This window comes from Solanum pennellii, chromosome 11 (genome assembly GCF_001406875.1).
Source record: "Solanum pennellii chromosome 11, SPENNV200".
In the NCBI taxonomy this organism is placed as follows: domain Eukaryota; kingdom Viridiplantae; phylum Streptophyta; class Magnoliopsida; order Solanales; family Solanaceae; genus Solanum; species Solanum pennellii.
Window position 1 is genome coordinate 20271724 of NC_028647.1, and position 21203 is coordinate 20292926.

A 21203-nucleotide genomic window follows, 5' to 3' on the forward strand; every position below is an offset into this window, starting at 1 on the left:
GAATTTTAACTCAAAGTGGTTATTCCATTACATCTTCAGATTCAAGCTTGTTTGTCAAATTCAATGGAGGAAAGCTATCCATAGTAATAGTATATGTCGACAACTTGATTATAACTGGTGATAAAGAAGAAGAAATTGTCCAAATGAAGGAAAATTTATTTGTGCAATTTCATATGAAAGAACTTGGACAGCTTAATCATTTTCGTTGTTTGGAGGTTGACGTACTCAAGAAGGAATCTTTCTTCATCAGCAAAAGTATTCCAGAGACTTGCTAAAGAAATTTGGGATGCTGGAGTGCAAGCCAATTACAACTCCAATTGAACCAAATGCCAATATGTGTGCACATGAAGGAAAAGATTTAGAAGATGTGATGATGTATCGGCAATTGGTAAGTAGTCTAATTTATCTCACTCAGACTAGGCCTGATATTTCTTTTGCAGTTGGTGTAATGAGTCGCTACATGCACAAGTCAAAGAAGGCACATATGGAGGCTGTTCGGCGAATTCTAAGATATGTGAAAAGTACAATCGGTTATGGCCTTGTGTATAAGAAAGGTGAAGAATGCAAGTTGGTTGGTTACTGTGACTCGGACTATGCAGGAGACCATGACACTCGTCGTTCAACTACTGGCTTCGTGTTTAAGCTTGGAGCTGGAGCAATTTCTTGGTGCAGCAAAAGGCAGCCAACAGTGTCGTTATCAACAATAGGAGCAGAATATCGGGCACCAGCAGTCGCATCTCAAGAAAGTATATGGCTTATGCGGTTGATGAAGGATTTACATCAACTAGTTGGCTATGCAGCTCCTCTTTACTGTGACAATCAGTCAGCGATTAGTTTGGCTGAAAATCGTGTTTTTCATGCAAGGACAAACCATGTGGAAATACATTACCATTTCATCAGAGAAAAGGTGTTACAAGGAGAGATTGACCTGGAGCATATTAACACAGAGAAACAAATTGCAGACTTGTTTACAAAAGGCTTAAGTAACAATAAGTTTGAAAGTTTCTGTCAGCAACATTCATGGCTAAGACGACAACTAATGTCGAGAGGAGGTGATAAAATCGTTCAACATCAGCCTAATTGTTTACTAGTCTGACTAAGTCTTGGCAGTAGTTATATTCTAGTTAGTTGCTACTTTGTTATTTTGTTAGCGCGTAATACTTTTCCTACTTTCTAGTATTGCAGATTTCTTTTTCCTAGAGTTCAGGAGAATTGGTTTACTGAAATTAAGTAGTTATTTAGTGGGGTTAGGATTCCTAAAATTCTGTAAGCCTATATTATCCTCTCATAGTATTGAATAAAGTAGAAACTTTTCCCTGAAAACTGTTTTTAGTTTATGTTTCCTCCTTTCTTCTCTTGTTATTTCTGTGTTGATTACTGAGCTTTCCGTCGTGTTAAGTTCGACATTTGTATAGTTGTTTTTAATTTATACTGAATTTATAATATAGATTCTCTGAATATTTTTGAGAATTTAAAGTTATCTGGTAGCGTTTTCGTTGTTGGAAAAAGATAGAATGACATGTGCCATCTGATACTCTTGATTCATAAGTTGACTAAACTCTTTAAGCAATTTGAAGTTATGATCTGTTGTGGTTAGAAGCCGAATGTAGTTGAGGAAATTCTTTTCTTTGTTTGAAGTTATCTGTTGAGGTTACAATCTAAATGTTCAATTTCGACTGCTGTTGGGGCTTTTGCTTTGTCTTTACAAGTTTTGTTTTTCACAACAGAACAACTCCAGTTGCATCTTTCCACCAACAGGTAATGAGAGAAACATAAAAAGGTCGAGCCTAAAAGCACATGTGAGCTTGCATTGGAATAATCTAATGTTCTACCAGTCTCTTCAACCTAGGGGTAGAAAATTGGATCATCTACGCCAACAAAAGCACTATGAAAGGTCAGTCTACTTAGGTACCTAAAATTGAGCTTAGATGAGACTTTTAAGTACACGTTTGAGATATAATGTAACTTATTATATTCTCTGTTCATACATATTTACCCTCTGTATTATCTGCTATTGCAGGAACTATCTTCCTTACTTTTGTACTTTTTGGTGACTGCAAAGGAATATTTTTGAAATTATAATCCACTACAATTACGCTCAACAGGGAGATACCCATCATACGGAACTAACAAAGATGTTATTCAGTTTTTTTGCCACTTGCTTTAACCTAGGTTGGTAATTCGAACTCTTTGACAATTCTGAAGATTGTATTACTTTTCTCTCTGCCTTCTCTGATTTGTTCCATTTCTTCTCAAATTTATAATAGTTTTAGTGTTGAAGGGTTCTATTCTTTCATAAAGTCAGTAAGTCCATTTGTTCTTTTAGATCCTGATGTGTGATTCTCTAAGAATTCACTTTGTCTGAGTGTTTCTTTGTCTTAAATTCTTTCGGTCAATTTTTTTTTTGTGATATGCAATTATTGCTTTTGTTAAAAGAATATTTGTCTACAAACTATTATTTCACTCTTTGCTTAAGATTACTAGTTTTTCGTCAATTTATATTTGGTGGATTTATGATGAGCATCTCCGTCGATCAATTATCTTTCATGGTCCATTTCTCCTTTTAAAATTGATTTATTAACAACCTACAAATCAAGAGCATGTTATGTGGTTGCTATATTTTCTTATGTTCTCCAATCTTAGCTAGATTAGATTATATTCTATAGAGATTTGTGTTCTCCAATCTTAGCTAGATTAGATTATATTCTATACAGATTAATTCCAACTTTCTGCCTCATTTGCTTATCGCAATATTGGGATGTATAACTTGGAAATAAGTGATTCGGAACTTCTCTAGCAATGTGAACTCATTAGCTGATACCTCTTCTTAGATACTTGATTGGATCAACTTTTCAGTAGAATCAATAACTATCTTTTTTCGATATTCATTTTCTACATTTTCATTGTTGTTGTTTGTGGGCTTGGCAATTTTTTCTTCTTTTCAAATCTCAAATTCAGTTCTTAGCCGCAGATGCTTTCCATTTTGATATTCATTGGGTTTTTATACCTATTAGTCTTTGTTGTATTAATTATTGATCTAGACATCTTTGTTATTAAATATTGATTAAAAGTATCAAGTGTACATATAGTCGCTACGAAGATTTTTATTTAGGAGGTATTCAGCCTAATGAATTTATGTTGAGTCGAAACTAAGTAACTTCGTTCTATCTAAATCTTCTTATATCATCATAAAGACATAAAGTTACAATCTGCTCAAATAGAAATGTTTTTACACTGAACATAAACTAGCCATACTTTGTTGTACATACTGTTAATATATAGAATACTATGCTATTATAGAAGACCGTTTTATAAGTGGTTTAGCACTTTTGAAATCTTGCTAGTTTGGTAAAATATGTTTGTTGAAGCTTCAATCGGAGTTACTTTGCAATCATGGGTTATTAATGACTTTCCATTGGTTAGGATTGTGTTGATCTTCGCTTATTTAGAAATGTCTCTTTTCTAAATAATGAAAACGTTGTGAAAAGAGAATCAAGTTAGGAAGTTTTAGTTGAGTTGATAAATATTTTAATACTTTCTTCGCATTCTGCAGGTTTTTATAGATCTTCTTTTTGTTTCTTTCGTAGACAGCTGGGGAACAAGCATCGGCTAACTCTGTGCCAGCAGCCGCGGTAATACAGCGTTATCCGGAATGATTGGGTGTAAAGCGGCAATGAACACTTTGTATCAATTTTTGTTCGCAAGGCGCATCTTATATCAAAGCCAGCAGTAGTTTTTTGAGAGTTAATTTTAACAGTGATGGCAGTAGAAATTGTCTCAAATACGTACGTTAACATCTCTTTTTAGTCTTAGCTATCAATGTTTGCCCGTATTTTATGTTCTCATTTTACTCATGAACTTATGTTTGTAATTTGTTAATCTGCCCTATTTTGTAATTGATTTGCTCAAATGTTTTATGGAAGTATGAGAAACTAATCAAGCAACTTTATTCAGGTTGGAGAAGGAATAATTGTGGAGAGACACTATTTACTCAAGTTGCAGTTACTACTTTAGTCAGTCATTGTTTTTGTTGTGAAAAAAATTAGTATTGGAAGTGTGCCAACTTTCAATGGAAGACAACTTAACAACAACCAATTTTGAGCTATTGAGTTAAGAGTTCTACACAGTTATATGTTTCGATGCACATTAAAAAGAACGAACATTTACAATACAAAATTTTGATTACATGTTTCAGCGCACATTAAAAAGAACGAACATTTACAACACTCAGAACTCAAAAGCCATGGATGAACTTGGACAAATATCTATATACATAAGAATCACCACTCATTTTAATTAACAACAACAGACACACCGCAAAAGGAAAAATAATTTTTTTTGGAACATAGCGTTGATGAATAGATGAATATTTAGATTGTTACCTATGAGAGTTCTTCTATAAATTCTCATAAGAAAGATAATACATCTAGAACCACGTGAATATTTCAAATTCTCTGAGACAACAACAAATATATCATATCGGAAATAACCAAGTGCGCCCAAGCATCCTACTCTACCAAGAGGACATCATAGGATCGATACACCCGATACAACACCAGGGATCCGCCCATAGAAGTGAAAACACGCATGTGCATAGGTAGTGAACCATACACCAAAGCATGTCTAGGAAAAAATAGTTGGTCACATAAGAATGTATAGAACCAAGGTTGAATACAATAAATACTCCCTCCAGAGAGCCCATATCAGTCATTTTCATTCAATTGACTCCATCTCGTTGATTTTTTTAGCTACCTACAATCCACCGGTCTGGTCCGCATTATAATTGTACCCACATTCTTCACATTACTCAATTGAAGCCCACAGTCTATTAATATTTAAAAAAAACATCATAATCATTTCAGTTATTTACCGTATTCTCAAATTGTAACTAGTATCAAAGTCTTATTAGCAAACATATTATCGCCTCTAAAATTTCTAAACTATGGCTCCCTCTCTTTCCAAATATTATGACATATACGGGTCCTACCTAATGCTGATAGCACTAATTTCAAGTCTAAGAGTAGCTTTCCATCGATATAAAGTTATTAAGTCACGCCCAAAGTCAACTCCACATGAACTTTCACATATCATATTTCAACTACCATTCCGAAATACGACATTGTAACTCATGCTAATACTCAAAGAAATCCTTGGTCACTCCAATTATTCGGTATATTATAAGCTCATAACCTCTATTCATAAATGTCTATGTAACGTATCATAACAGTGTATGTAGTCCCATAATAAAGTAGTTTCAATCCCTAAAGTCATCAATTACCATGTAGAATTGTAGGTGCATCCTATAGTGTATCCATAAGTCATCTACCATAATTCAATCAACATATGCCCACATAACAACACAAAATCTTCCACACATCTCTGTTTGTCACCCAAATCAAAACTCATCCTTCATAAAATTCTATAATAAACCTTAGTAAGTCTATGTCGAATCAGTTCACATCTTATAGTCGAATCTGAATTCAAAGGCAAAAATTCACACAACCTTCTAATACGCTCAAATTAGACCTCCCTAGAGAAGTATAGCTATCTTTATCAAGTAAAGAATCCTACTTGTATGTTGGGGTCGATCCAACAAGGAATATGTTTAGACTTAAACTTAATTCACTATAATATCCGTTTAGCCAATTTATTTTCGAGACAGGAAAGTAAAGGGGGGGTTTTGTGCAACAAATAACATATTGTTGTTTAGAGAGGAAGTGAGCAAGATTCAAACTTTTGTTGTTGTCAATGAGAGAGAGAAACTAGGGTGTAAGTGTTCCTCATAAGCTCATAACCCAGTAATTCTAGCAATAGTAATCATTTCCTAGTGTATCATATGCAAAGTGGTAAGTTATGTATCTCTAAATCTTGGTCGGTAAATAGAGAATTTCACCTTGCATCTTGGTCCAACTACGTGCGTATAATTTACTAACCCTTGCATTTACCTCATATTAGACATCACATCAATGTATGACTTAGTTTTCACCCTCGCAGCAATTGACATTAGACTATTAGATAGTATCACACTAAATCTATGTTGATAATTTATTTTTTATTAATTACCTCCTTAGTCCAGCAAGTAGCAACAAGGCGAGTTCTAATGTTGGTCACCGTTAAAAAGACTTATAAATGAAAGAATTATCAGTGCATGCAACAACATTATTCAAGAATTACTTAGTTACTATTTGTTGACACCCCATTTTGACCCTCCACTATATAAATCAATCATCAAGCTTCTTCAATTTCAATGATTTAAAAAATTAGTTTTATAAAATTTCAAAAAAAAAATTAGCAATAATAATATAGTTTGTAAGTTGTTTTAAATATTTGTGTCATTTTTTATAAATTTAAATAAGATATATGTTTTTGCATAATTTCGTATATAATTAAAATATTTCATGAATATTCGGAAATCTCAAAAAAAATTAGTTTTACATAAATATTTTACTAATTAATTTAGTTATGTAATAGTTGTATTTTAGAATTAAATAATTAAGCCGATCATTTTGTTTCATTAAAATTAAGAAGCTCTTTAATTAATTAATATTAACTTGTCTTATTTAGTGTTTAGTCAAGTCACCAACTAGACTCAATTTGACTAAATTGTTAACTCTAAAGGCTACATTTAAAATTCATATGGTCATTTTCTTAATAACAATTCTAACTACTTCTTTCCATGCCTTCAATTCAATTTAAGAAACCAAATTGGGCCATTTATTCAGCAATTTCCAGCAGCCCAACCCAATTTTGATTTCTCAATGTCCATTCCAACCCAACAGCCCATTCTCCATACCCAAGCCCATTCAATACCAAAAGCAATACGTACAACTCCCCCATTCCTTTTTATTATTGATCTCGAAAAGTAGTAAAGGAAAATTCAAACTCTTCTTTCAAAAATCCAACAGATTTCCTCCCTAAATGGTTTTTTTCTTTCCTAAAAATAATTCTCTACTCTTAGTGATTAAGGACAAGGTTTTGGAGTTGAATTTAGACTGTTTGAGTTTGGTTCCGAAGCAATAATCAATTCTACACTTAAATTCTTATCTAGTCTTTTGATTTCTTAGTTCAGAGAGATTACTGCTCGGATTTCTTAGCTTTCCTTTAGTATTTGAAGAGAGTGGTGTGTAGACATTGAAATTTTGTGGAATCTACAAGATGCGTTCAATTTAAGTTGGGACTCTACAAATTGTGTTCAATTCAGATTAGGATTCTTGAAGGCTACTCAACCCTAAACCCTAGTTTATGCATATATAAAGGGTACTAAATTCCCTTAGAAGACATCTTGGAAATTCCATAAACAGATCAAGATCTCAAATACTCCGCAAATTGATGGATTATTCATATAGAGAGGTCAAATCTAAATCATCCTAATTCGAGAAATACGCCACTAACGGCCCTCGAATCATGGATAAATCATCTTAGGGAGTAGAATCAAGGGAGGAACACATTTGTACTCACAATCTTGATGAATAAAATCACGTTTTTTCATATTTTATTTGTATGGTTTATTTATTTTTCATATGTTTAAAATTTATTGGAAACAAATTGGCACGCCCAGTGGGACCAAATCTGCCCTTCATCTCTTCTCTCTTAAATAAATATCTGAAAATCTGAAGCAGCAAAGGTGGAAGAATGAGTGAGGCAGTGCAGTTTTATTGATAAATCCATATTAAATTTGGGTTAAGTCTTAAATCATCATACGTTGAACAAGTCAAATTACTGGTTGATATAGTCGGATTAATATCTAAGTCAAAATTATATGACTTAAATCAAGTCGAAATCACTTGGGTCAGTCCATTAAGTTGACAAGATGAGCCCAACTCATGTTCTTTAGGACCACAATTGTTCAGACCAAAATACCCATAAAGCCCTAAATTAAGCCTATATAAAGAGGTCTTCTTCTGATCAAAAGACACAAAAATACATACATACAAAAATACATAGTTGCTCTTCAGTGGTGATCTTCAAGTCTTCCGCATACAAAGAAGTAATCTTTCCAAGTGTTGAGCCGCAAGTATTCCATCAAATCAAGATCATTCGTGAAGAGAAAAATCAGAGGATTTCATCTTTTATTGAAGATTTCATAAAGATTGTAACCTTCGCATAAATCCAAATTCAAATATTATTGTTTGCTTGCTATATTTCCTTTCCTGTTTGCTATTTTTCAGGGACGAAACTCTAGACGCATACAAATTGGCACGCCCAGTGGGACCAAATCTTCCCTTCATCTCTTTTCTTTTAAATCAAATCTGAAAATGTGAAGCTGCAAAGGTGGAAGAATGAGTACTTCAAGCCTCCTCTTTGAGTTTCACAAGTCTACACTCCGTCAATCCTTGAAGCAGGGGGCATTTGTAGATATTGAAATTTTGTGGGACTCTACAAGATGCGTTCAATTCGAGTTGGGACTCTACAAATTGTGTTTAACTCAGATAAGGATTCTTAGAGGCTACTCAACCCTAAACCCTAGTTTATGCCTATACAAAGGGTAATAATTCCCTTAAAAGGCATCTCAGAAATTCCATAAAGATATTAAAATCTCGAATACTCCGCAAATTGCTGGATTATTCATATAGAGAGGTCAAATCTAAATCATCCTAGTTCGAGAAATATGTCACTAACGGCCCATGAATCATGGATAAGTCTTAAGAGAGTAGAATCAAGGGATCAACAGAATTGTACACCCAATCTATCTTGATTAATAAAATCATGTTTCTTCATATTTTATTTGCATGGTTTATTTATTTTCGGTATATTTAAAATTTGTTGCAAACAAACTGGCACACCCAGTGGGACCAAATCTGCCCTTCATTTCTTCTCTTAAATCAAATCTGAAAATCTGAAGCTGCAAAGATGGAAGAATGAGAACTTCAAGCCTCCTCTTTGAGTTTTACAAGTCTACACTCCGTCAAGCCTTGAAGTAGGGGGGCATTTGTAGACATTGAAAATTTGTGAGACTCTACAAGATGCGTTCAATTCGAGTTGGGACTCTACAAATTGTGTTCAACTCAGATAAGGATTCTTGGAGGCTACTCAACCCTAAACCCTAGTTTATGCCTAAATCATCCTAGTTCGAGAAATATGCCACTAACGGCCATCGAATCATGGATAAATCTTAAGAGAGTAGAATCAAGGGATCAACAGAATTGTACCCCCAATATATCTTGATTAATAAAATCATGTTTCTTCAATTTGCGTACAAATCTGTCCTCCCTTGATTCTACTCTCTAAGATGATTTATCCATGATTCGAGGGCCGTTAGTGGCGTATTTCTCAAATTAGGATGATTTAGATTTGATCTCTCTATATGAATAATCCATCAATTTGAGGAGTATTCGAGATCTTGATCTTTTTATGGAATTTCCGAGATGCCTTCTAAGGGAATTTAGTTCCCTTTATATAGGTATAAACTAGGGTTTAGGGTTGAGTAGCCTCCAAGAATCCTAATCTGAATTGAACACAATTTGTAGAGTCCCAACTCAAATTGAACGCATTTTGTAGAGTCCACAAAATTTCAATGTCTACATGGTGGAATCGCTCTCATTCTTTCCTTTCAAACGATGTCTGTTCAATTTTGTCACTATTCCAGTAGTAAAATTCAAGATTTCAATTAAACAGATGTAATCCGTTTCTTCCTTTTTGCCAAGAGGCTATTGCAATGTAGATATATACAATTGATGTTCTTATTGAAATGATTCTCAAACTTCTACTCAAGTGTGTTACACTAAAATAATAACCACGAAACTTCTCTTCCTCAATCTCATGTGAATTTACTTTGCTATTATCTAATAGTGCAATTAATCTAGCTACTCAAATTCTCCTCATATTTTCAATATTGGTTATAACTTCTGTTGAGGAATAGCCTAATTGACAAATTGTTTCTCACCAACAGTAATTTCAAAAAAGATGATGCTTTTAAATATTATAATTGATTTTAAAAGTTCAGCCAAACATTCTGTAAGTCCAAAAGTATAGGATACTTCAAGAGGAGAAATCATTTATGCTTGTATATAGTATAACCAAGAACAGGGTCAAGATCCAGAGATGGAAACAAAAACGCTCTAGTTTAAAAATAAAAGGCAGAATAATCTGGTGGACCCTCGTACTTGTATCGGATTGTATTATCAACTCTTCTACTTAGCTTTTTGTCATCTGGAACCTTATACTCAACATAACACAATATATAAACCCCTCTGACCATTGATCATTCTTATATGACATTAATATAGATGAGTTGGCAAGAGAGTGTAGTCACACACCTACAAAGGCAAGTGAACATGATATTTGAAATTTCAACTTTTACTTTTAAATTATTAAAATAATTTTTAAAAAAAAAATTAAAAAGGAAAAAAACTCCATCTTCTTCCCCACACTACCTCCATCTTCTTCCCCACACTATCTTTTTGCCAGCCACCCAAACCCAACCTATTTTTTTTTCTTATCCACACCCTATTGTTATTTATCTTCATTTTTATTTCACTTCTTTCTTCTTTTCCCCACCAATCCCTATTTTTTTCCTCTTCAAGTATCACTTTCCCTCTTTTTCCCCTCCCATACCTGAATTTCTATCTTTCTACCTTTCCTTGCTCCTTTTCAACTTCTTTCTTGTTTTTTTTTTGTTACCCTAAATAAGAAACGAAAATGGGCGAAAACATTTCAACATAATAAGCAAAAAAAATCAGAAATTAGTGGAGTTGTTGATATCTCGAATGAGTAACTTGACCTCTTTTGGTGTCAAAATTATTCTTGTATTTGTAAGCAATTTGGGGTGTGAAATAGTATTTAGCATTAGATTATGAAAAATTTGGTTAAATCTGGTTGTTAGGTGGCTTGGTTGTTGTTATTGTTGTTGTTAGATGACTTAGGTTATTTTTACTTTGATCTCGCCGGCAAAAATGGACGCCGCCATCAAAAATGGAGACGACGCAATGCTCCATCGATTTCTCCGGCATCGACGAGATCCTCTACCTTGTTTCGATCAGTTTGTATTGCTATACATGCCGGAAAATCAGAAATGCTATATTGGGTTTTACAATTGGATTCTAATGGGTTTTATGAAGCCGACTTGGTGGTGAAATAGTGAAAATAGGGAGGATTGAAAATGTCAATAATAAATTAAAATGGCACTAGCGGGGAGTGAAGTAGTTTCATGAATTCATCAGATTACTGGATTGTAAAAAAAATCGAAGAAGAAAAAAAATGGTGATATGGAGATGGTGGAGTTTTGACAGTGATGGTGGGTTAGGGAAGGTGGAGGAATGTGTACAAAAATAATTATTTTATTTTATTTGATAAAATACAAATTTTTTATATTTATCCTTTATTTAATATTTGTACTAATACTAAAAAAATTATTATGAAGAAAATTATAACTTGACATTAGTATATATGACATTGATATGACATGGATATAACATGTCATCTATGTAAGGGAAAGTGATACACATGGTGGATTTAATAATGTCATTTTGATTAAGTTCAGGAGTCCAGATATCAAAAAGCTAAGTAGAAGAGTTCATAATACAATCTGATACAAATACGAGGGCCCACCAGATTATTCTGTCAAAATAAAATTTCTTCTTTTTCTTTCTACTTGAGTGGTAAAATTAACTACAATTTCAGATTTAGGAAGGGTCAGCGTTAGCACCATGGAGCTCAAATCCAATTGGAGGGGCAGTTCGATCCTTTCATCAAATTTCATATACTGCAAAGAAGTTCTTTTACATCTTTACCATTCTCACTTCTAAGGTCCGTCCTTGTCAAATTTTGACTTTTAATGCATTATTAAGAAAATAATAATTATATAGCAAGTTTATCATTTTATCATTATTAATTGATAGAATTTTCTATGTATTATTGACTATGCATATTTCTAAGGTATTAATTGTTAATAAATTGAGTATAATTAAAAAAAAGATCGCCCTTATTTAATTTGTCAAAGATGACAAGTAAAAAAGTAAATTAAATTAGAAAATATTTGACAAGTAACAAAACGAAGTATCTTATAACGACTTTGATTAAATGAGATTTATAATCTTGACTAAATCAAAATAAACCAATACTCTAAAATTTCTATTTATTGCTATGGGTTTAACTCCAGTTTCTTTCTCTTGAATAGGAAAATATAAGTTTGTTATATCAATGTTCCATCAAAACTAGAGCTGGTTATTTTGATGGGGAAAAAAATACTCAAAAAGCGTGCAAATAATCTTCTAAAAGAAAATAAATCACAACCCACTTTGTCAAGTCCAGCTGGTTCTGAAAGGATTGTAACCCTACACTGAAAGTTTAAGAAATAAGAATGATAAAAGGCCTTACACTGTGACGCGAATGCAATCTCAACAGAGGCACTTTTCAAATTGCATACTATTTACAATATTCTCAGACAGACGAATTGGAAGTCAAGCATAATGTTGTTCTGATTTACTAGACTGTACAATAAAGTAAAAGCATTTACACGATGTTTAATTCATAACCAACACAGCAGAAGCATCTTCAAAGAACCTTCAGAACCATTTTGCCTGTCTTGTGAACCCCTTTAGCAGCAAGTCTAATAACAGATCGGCTCTTGTACAACCTGCAGAAACAACAGGCTTAGTCACAAAAATGTCAAGCCCTTCAAAACATTGTTCAAGTCAGATACAGTACATATATTGAGATCAAAAGAACAAAATCTGCACTAAATTATCTCTTTAAAGATAAATAGAATCTGTTTACAAATTGGTCCACTATTTTAAGCCTCAACTGTGAAAGCTAAAAGTTATCAGATGCACATAATTTCACCCAAACTTGTCTATTTTACACAAGGATCTAAAACACCACAGAAATTTCACAAATTACATCACATATTTCAATTGAAATTTATTCTGTGCAAGTCACCAATGTTCCAGTGCAAATACCAAAATTTCTAAAAACAAGTAATATCAGAAATATGTACAAATTAAAATGGAGAAATATGGTCAGTAATATTCATAAACCAGACCCAAACTTATTCGGGAACGGACTACTGAGGTATTGTTATGTCTTCTAAGATTGGAAATATACGAAATCAAGAAATAATAAATGAGTGCTCACCCCACTACTGCAAGTCCCCAAGTGGAAAGGACGTAGAACATTTGCGCGGCATGCCAAATGTTGAACAATGTTTCTACTTTACCAATGCCTTCGAATGCTCTTGCCAAGGCTGTAAGTCAAGTTGAAAACCACACAATAAGATGATGCTCAAGTAAAGAATAACGATACAACGGAAAATAAGAAGGTCAAGGAACGATCAATCAATCAACCAATTGATCTCCTCTAACAATCTTTCAATCAACTGATCTCTAACAATTGCTCATCTAATCCATTCTCTCATCGAATCTTTTTCTAATTCTAACGTGGATTGTCACTCGACTTATGGTAATATCCCATAAAAGTCACGTAAGTTTGTTTTGCGACAACAAAGTCACTCAAATTATTGGAATATCCCATTTGAGACACGTAAATTATTTTCCAGACAATAAATTCACTCAACTTGCGGGAATATCCTACCAAAGTCACTTTTATTCTTTTTAGGACAACAAAGTCACCCAACTATTGCCTTTTGTCTTGGAAAAGATAACACATATTTAACATATCATATCATATTAAAATTTTACTTTTAAATAATAAAACTTAATTAACCCATGACTCTACCAATCTTTTTTTTGTTTTGATGACAAGGGAAACCCGCAAACGCTACCTTTTAGGTGCACAGGGTAAAAAACCCGCTCAATGTGCAATAGCTCGCCAACCACACAGGAGAGGGTAACCGGCACTAGGCAAGTCAGGAATGACGAGCTCAACCCTGACGGCAAGCCCCTTGCTCTTGCTGGCAACGGTCTTCGAACTTGAGACCTCCAAAACATAGAAGTCTCAAGCCCAAACCACTAGGCCACCCCGAAAGGTGCATGACTCTACCCATCCCAACCTAAAAAGGTTAAAAAGGGTTGTTTTAAAAGTTCCTTAGCTTATTCGCCCATGATGTAGTACCCATGAATCATGATATCATTGAGCTTTTTCTACAATGTCACCGACCACGAAAATTGTTGGTATTCCTCTCCGAGACATTACAAGTCACTTGAAGAGCAAAAGAGACATTACCATATGATGATACAATGATTCGTAAAATATAGTTCCAGGATATGACTAACATATCTCAATTCTATTGCAAATGTAGTTGGTTAATCGTTATTTATCATTTACGTAAATTCTGTATTTTAAGCAGAATGGAATATGAAGACAAATTTAAAATCTCACTTACAACTATTAGTGCTCTCCTAGAATTGAATATATGAATCAACAACTTCCAATGATACTATGTTTATTTAATGTTCACCTTGAGCAAAGAACAATTATCCCAAATAAGAGTAACTAGGAGGTCCGATATTGACAAAATGCTTTGAACTTTAGTCCACTTTTGATTGGTAACCATAAACATATCTTTTAAATTGATAGCTATTCAATTTCACAATCAAGAGTAAATGAGTGCTACATAAAGAGGTTTCAAGGTCCAAACAATATGTTTAAAATAAAACAATTATGTGTTATTAAGTTTTATTAGAGAAAAAAAAGGTTTAAATATAATATGGTTTGAACGTGTCCTGTATTTTTTTGAGTAAAAAAATGCAAATAATGGGTGACATTGTTGTCCTAAAAAACCAAAGTGACTTTGATAATATATCCCCATAAATTGGGTGACTTTATTGTCCTAAAAAGAACAAAACTGATTTTGATGGAATATACTAACAAGTTGAGCGATTATCTAAGGAATCAACTCAAATGGTGCACTTTTTCCGCCAATCATCTAAAGAAAGACTACCAGAAGTAGTAACCCATCACTTGATCATTCGTTCCTAACCAGGATTTGGCTAGATCCTGTATTACATAATGAAAAAGCTCCCCATCATAAAAAAGAAATCTCCATGCCTATACATGTAAATATCCATTATCCAAGAGGGAAACATGAAAAAGAAAATGTAGAAGTGAATTTTGCAGCCGACTCTGGATGTTATTATGGTAATTATGCTACAAGAACGAAGATTTTCAGAAAGAATAGGATAGAACAATCAAGTAACTTACTCTTTTGCAGTTCTTCAGGAGACATCTTCTGCAATTGCAATACACAAACAGTCAAAAGATTGACATGACTCAAACATAACTTGAAGGGAAAATACACATTTAGTCCATGAGTGATTCTTGTTTCAATCCCTGTGTAGTTTTACCAAGCACATTTAGCTTTTAGTTAAACTTTATGCGCAGTTTCAATCCAATCATAGATGGAAAATAAACGGAAGTTAGATAGCTCCCACTCTGATTTTGCCTTGAAGGTATTATTGCACAGCATTTCTTACAATCCGTGCACGTACAACTACTTTTCCACTAGCTTGTTCTTGATTCAAGTTCAAATCTGCTATCTGAAGTAACTATTCCCAGTAAATTAACAGCAATAAAGGTTCACCAACAGCCCTACTAACTTGAAGAGACAAAATAATGAGGACAGGAGTGCGAAGAGAGTGTGACTAACAGAAGTGGTAATAAAAGTTGGTAGCAGTGGTGAAGTCCCAGCCCATCTAGGAGGATCATCCAGAAACCTGGTGGATATCAACTATATTACCTAGACAATCAATTAACAGTTGTTGCAGTTCAAAAGACATGCTCTTAAACATTATCCATCAGTTTAGAGTTGTTCGTTTATAAAATCTACAAATTCATTCCCACTAGTTCCAACATCAGCAACCAACCAATCTACATGGAAGATAAAGGGGTGGGGTCGTGTGGAGAGAAAGCCACCAGAGACACAAAGACAGGAATGGGAGTTATTTAACATCTGTTTAGCTCATTTCGATTGTGAAAATAGGCTTTTACATCGTCTCAATCCTTGGCCTTGTGCGTGGGAACTTGGTACATTATTTCCAAACATCTGTTATTCTATCAATGATGGGATTAAAACCACACAATTGGTTAGGTTGTAGGTTAAGTGTGCTTCATCAATGAACATAGGGACGAAACCCAGAATAAAACAATAATTCAAGGACTAATTGCTAACATCCCTAATTGAAATATGATAAATATGCACAAAACTATCAATTTCCTTGTACCTGAGCCTTCAAATTGGATACTACGCATCTAGCCATAAAGTTGGCAACTGCATCTTCAACATATTCCTCACTAACAATCACATAGTTATCATTATCTATTCCGCTTCTTTCTTCAAGATTGCCAGGGACCATATCCTCAGTCACCCAAACCCACCAACTTGGTTCTTCAAGACTCATGTTCACCAGAAGTTCTGCTGTCTCCGTGTCAACATCTAACAATATTTTGTTAGAGGTAAATCAGAAACTGGCAAAATAAAAGGTAGCAGAACCTAACAACATATTTAAGAATAAGATGACAAGAAACACCATATTTCAAAACTAAAAAATAATGAGAGGCGAAAACCAGTTCCTTGTCAATCAACTACTGAACTCTGGTAAGCTTTTACACTCTTTCAGTTTCATTTACATCAACAAAAGGGATGAGACATATAGAAGATTAAGAGAAGTCCTGAAAAACGAATTAGTTAAAAGCCCTATGACTTGACCCAATTCAAAGGAATGACTATATTCCTGAATCTCTTCTATAATACACCGGATACCTACTACCTCCCAAACCATAGGTAGTGGAGTAACTCTGCACACTAAACATCTTTAAAAAATAAGATGTCATCCATAAAATGGATGTGATATTGCAAAAGCAAAAAAAAAAAAAGAAAAAAGGAAGACACAGAAATCAGAATAACGAACCAGTTGCCTCCTTGAAAGGAAATTGACAGTCATACTCATTCCCATCAACAGATTTCCGATTCAGTGTTTCCAGCTGTTTCAAAAAGCTTCCGGATTCCACAGCGGCTAAGAGACGTTCATGAAGCTTCCCAAAATAAAAATCAAAACACAAAAAATATTAAAATTAAAAATAAATAAATAAGAGATTTTCACTTATAACACAATCCAAATGTTGAGAACATTTCTCTACTCACATAAATACATTTATATATTTATATGTCCACATACATAAAATAAAAATATCAATTGGCTGTACAGAATAAAAGGGAACATACATCAGGTGGACAATTTTGAAGTAAGGAAGGAGATTGTGACATGCTCTGAAGAAGCATAAGATTTTGTTCAAGCAACCGTTTGAGCCGTTCGTTTTCAGACCTCAAAGATCTCAATCCATCTTCTTCACAACTATGAGATACATCAAACGACGTCGTATCAGTATGACTGTGGGTATGGTGATGACAGCGTTCCACCGCCGACCATGCTACATCGGCCACCTCCAACACCGTCTTCGCCATCTCAATTGGATTGTGTCCCTTCATAGAAACCCTAAAATTGAATTATTATTTTGTGAAAGAAAGTTGACTTCTTTTCCTTTCTGAACAATAAATTGGATGGAATATGACTAATTCAATCAATACATTATTATTAATATTAAAAAAAAATAAGACAAAACAGTCCATTATCTTTAGATTTGTGCTGAAACTAATCCTATTGTTTGTAAGGAAATCATTTGTAGTCCATATACTTTTAAAACTAGTACATATTTAGTTCCAATTCTAACGGCCGTAATTGTTTTAACAAAGACAAGTAATATGCACCTGACTTCAAGTCAAAGCAAACAAACTTCTCTCTCTTAAAGAAAAGATGTACTTTAAATTTTTTTCGAAAAAATATATTCAAACAACTAAATATTATTTACAAAAAAATAATAATATGGATTTATTTTTAATTTTAACTTCAAAAATTTTAAATTAAGTCAAAAAGTATGTAGTAGCTCGTATATATGATTTAGAGCTTGTTTGAATTGAATTAAGAAAAATAACTTTTTTAAGGCGTTGAAACTATTAAAAATAAGTAGTTATGTGCTTGAATAAAATGGTTGTAGTTGAAAAAAGTTATTGATGTGTTTGATAAATAGGTATTGGCCAACACTTTTTTAATTAAAATGTCTGAAATACCCCTAAAATTGTTAACATTATAAAAAAATGGATTAAGTTAAGGTTTTTATTTCTAAGAAAAAAAATTGAAACAAAATTAATTCATAATTTAATTCAATTTGAATAACTTATTATTTAAGCTAATTTTTTATGCACAACTTATTTTAAATTTTAAAGATATATAATTTGAATAGATTTATAAAAGATTTAAGATTTATTTATTAATTCATCCATGAGTAATATTATTTGTGTATCATTCACATATTTCTTTATGACCACAGATTAGCTCTAAAAGAGGAATGTAACTTTATTATTTAAGTTAATTTTATATGCACAATTTAAGAAAAGACATAAAGTGACACCTGAAGTTATTCCGAATTTTTAAAAATACATCTTAACTATGCAGACATCCTATTACCCCCCCTAAACAATTTCGAAAATATATTATTACATTATTTTTTGATCAATTCCAGATTTTAAATGGCAAGTGTTATCATACACCAATCATTGTCTGACACGTGTTAATTTAATTTGAAATATATATAAAAAAATTTTCATTTTAAGTTTTTCTTTATTTCTCTCTCCTACTTTTTGACTTATTTTAATTTTCAATTCATCTTCCGCCCCTACTTTCAAGCTCCCTTCATTTTCTTTCTTTCTTTCTTCTTCTTCACCTCTCACCCTCACCTAACCCCAATCAAATTTAGCCCCTTCATTTTTTTTCTCTTTTCTTCTTTTTATTCGGTCAAATTTCTTACTTTCCAGAATTACACTAATTTCTAGACTTTATTGAGTTATTTTTATCTAAACTAATTATTTTTCTAAGAAAGATCAAAATTTTGAAGATATCATCATTTAATTTATCTCATTTCCATATAAATCCAAAACTAGAAATGATAATTTTGAAAGCATAAGAATTCTCCAAAAATTGAAAAACATTAATTGAAAATTGGATAAAAAAACTAAATAATGCCTACTAATCATCTTGAAATCTAATGAGTTTATCAAATTGTTTGAAATGTAATAAAATATCTAGATATAATTTTATAATTGAAGAGACTTAAACTAATAGTAGAATAAAAGAGAGGTGGAGTTGTGGTAAAAAGTGACATTGAAAGTGATAAGTTGATGAAGATGACAATAAATTTTTGAAGAAGAAGGATGAAAGAAAAAGAAAAAATAATAAGGAGAAAAAGTTAAAATAATAATAAAATAAAAAAAATATTTTATAGCAAAATTCTTGTAAAAATAAAATTATTTTCATATTTTTAGTTTGTTCGCTCTTTAAGAGAGTATATACACTCTCAATGCCAGGTGGACAAAAAATGATGTAATAATATGAGTTCTGTTATGAACATATTTGTATTATAGTGAATGTCTAATTATGTGGACTTCTTTAGGATATGGTTAGGAATCCTACTTGGAGACCAAGTTAGGTTTCCTTATAAATAAGGGGTTTTCCTTCATTGTAAATAAGAGTTGAGGAAGATCGATGAATCTTGAATATAGTTCAACAAGAATAAGAAGTCTTTTCTCTTCTCCCTACTTTTTTCTTCTTCTTGTTTATATAGTTTCATAACACGTTATCAGCACGATTGTTCCATTCTTAAAGAATTATGATAGAATACGGGAAAAGTGCAAAAGAGATCTTGCATAAGTTATGCAATAAGGTTCTCGTATCTGTAAGGTATGATTTATCTTTACTTTGTTAGTTATAATTATTTATGTGACAGATCTGGAGTTACCATCTGGAGTAAGTATTTAAAGAGCCCTATCAACTTTTTATACGTTTTATTTTAACCGATTGGGAATAGAATTCTTTAAATTATTTTAATAATTAGATAAGCACAATGTAGTGAAAGGTATGTTTTCAATCTTAATATGAGGTATGTGATCTATTAAGTTATATTTATTAACTACTAATGTTGATTAAAATATATCAATTATCTCAATTTTGTGTGTAATTATAATATACGATCATATTCATGATCATTAAAAGTGATAAAATTACAATTATGTGAAGGCTTGAGGTTGAGGTTCATTGTGGGTAAGACGATAGATTTAAGTTTACCGCACCAAAAGAATAAGATGGTGGATTTGTGTTCAATCGCATCAAGAGGGTAAGACATTGGGTTAAAGTCCTGGTGCACCATGATGAGAAGATATTGGGTTCAAGTTTCATCAATTTATGGTCTAAAACACTCTTACATGGATAAGACATTGAATTTGAATTTTAATGCACAATATTGATGATATAATAATGACTAAAGAAAAACTAATGTGTTTTTTTATGAGAATTCATGAAATTTACTGAATTTGCTCCATTACGTAAAGTGAATATGGTAGTAGTGCATAACATGTCTGAAAGAAGAAGTGATTTAATAATGCACATAAATATGGAATGAGGTACTAAAACTATCATAATTTGATATGCTCATATATTTGTGTTCCATTTATCAAGAATGAGAACTTTCGATAAATGTTAAAAATATAAATCCATTCCCTAAAGGGAATGAGGTGTAAGTCACCATGCTATGAGAAAGATTGCGACCTTTGGTCAATGATGTGGTATCACCAAGAATGTCTCTAAGAAGACATGTATTATAGAAAAGTTTCATATTTTATCTTCAGGCTTGTATTGAATAAAAATTAGTGCAATTGAGGCACATTCTATGGTAAATAAGAAGTTTACTAATTCCAATACATTCTTAGTTTGACATGATTGTCTGGGACATCGTTAGTCTATAATGTTTAGACGAATTATGAAAAATTAAAATGGACATCCATGGAAGAAACTAAAAAATCTTTTAAATGNAGGCTTGTATTGAATAAAAATTAGTGCAATTGAGGCACATTCTATGGTAAATAAGAAGTTTACTAATTCCAATACATTCTTAGTTTGACATGATTGTCTGGGACATCGTTAGTCTATAATGTTTAGACGAATTATGAAAAATTAAAATGGACATCCATGGAAGAAACTAAAAAATCTTTTAAATGGTGAATTTTCTTGTACTACTTGTTAGCAAGGCAAGCTAATTGTGAGACCATCATAAATAAAAGTTGAGATTCAATTTTCTGCGTTCTAAGAACGTATACAGATATTTGTGGACCTAGTCATCAACCTAGTGGATTTTTTAGATATTTAATGGTCCTAACAAATGTTTCTTCTATATGGTCTCATGTGCGCCTATCTCGCAACTTG

The 21203-nt window shown here is 32.6% G+C and overlaps 1 protein-coding gene across 1 annotated transcript; it reads right to left on the reverse strand.

Annotated features, from left to right (window-relative positions):
* Positions 1-12299: 12299 nt before the first annotated feature.
* LOC107005091 lies at positions 12300-17462 on the reverse strand. Its single transcript, XM_015203586.2, has 6 exons — positions 17117-17462; positions 16803-16926; positions 16116-16327; positions 15097-15124; positions 13072-13180; positions 12300-12574 (listed from the first exon to the last, which is right to left on the reverse strand). Exons 1-6 carry the CDS (start codon positions 17378-17380, stop codon positions 12493-12495), a joined length of 819 nt encoding a protein of 272 aa, XP_015059072.1. The 5' UTR covers positions 17381-17462; the 3' UTR covers positions 12300-12492.
* Between the last annotated feature and the right edge of the window lie 3741 nt (positions 17463-21203).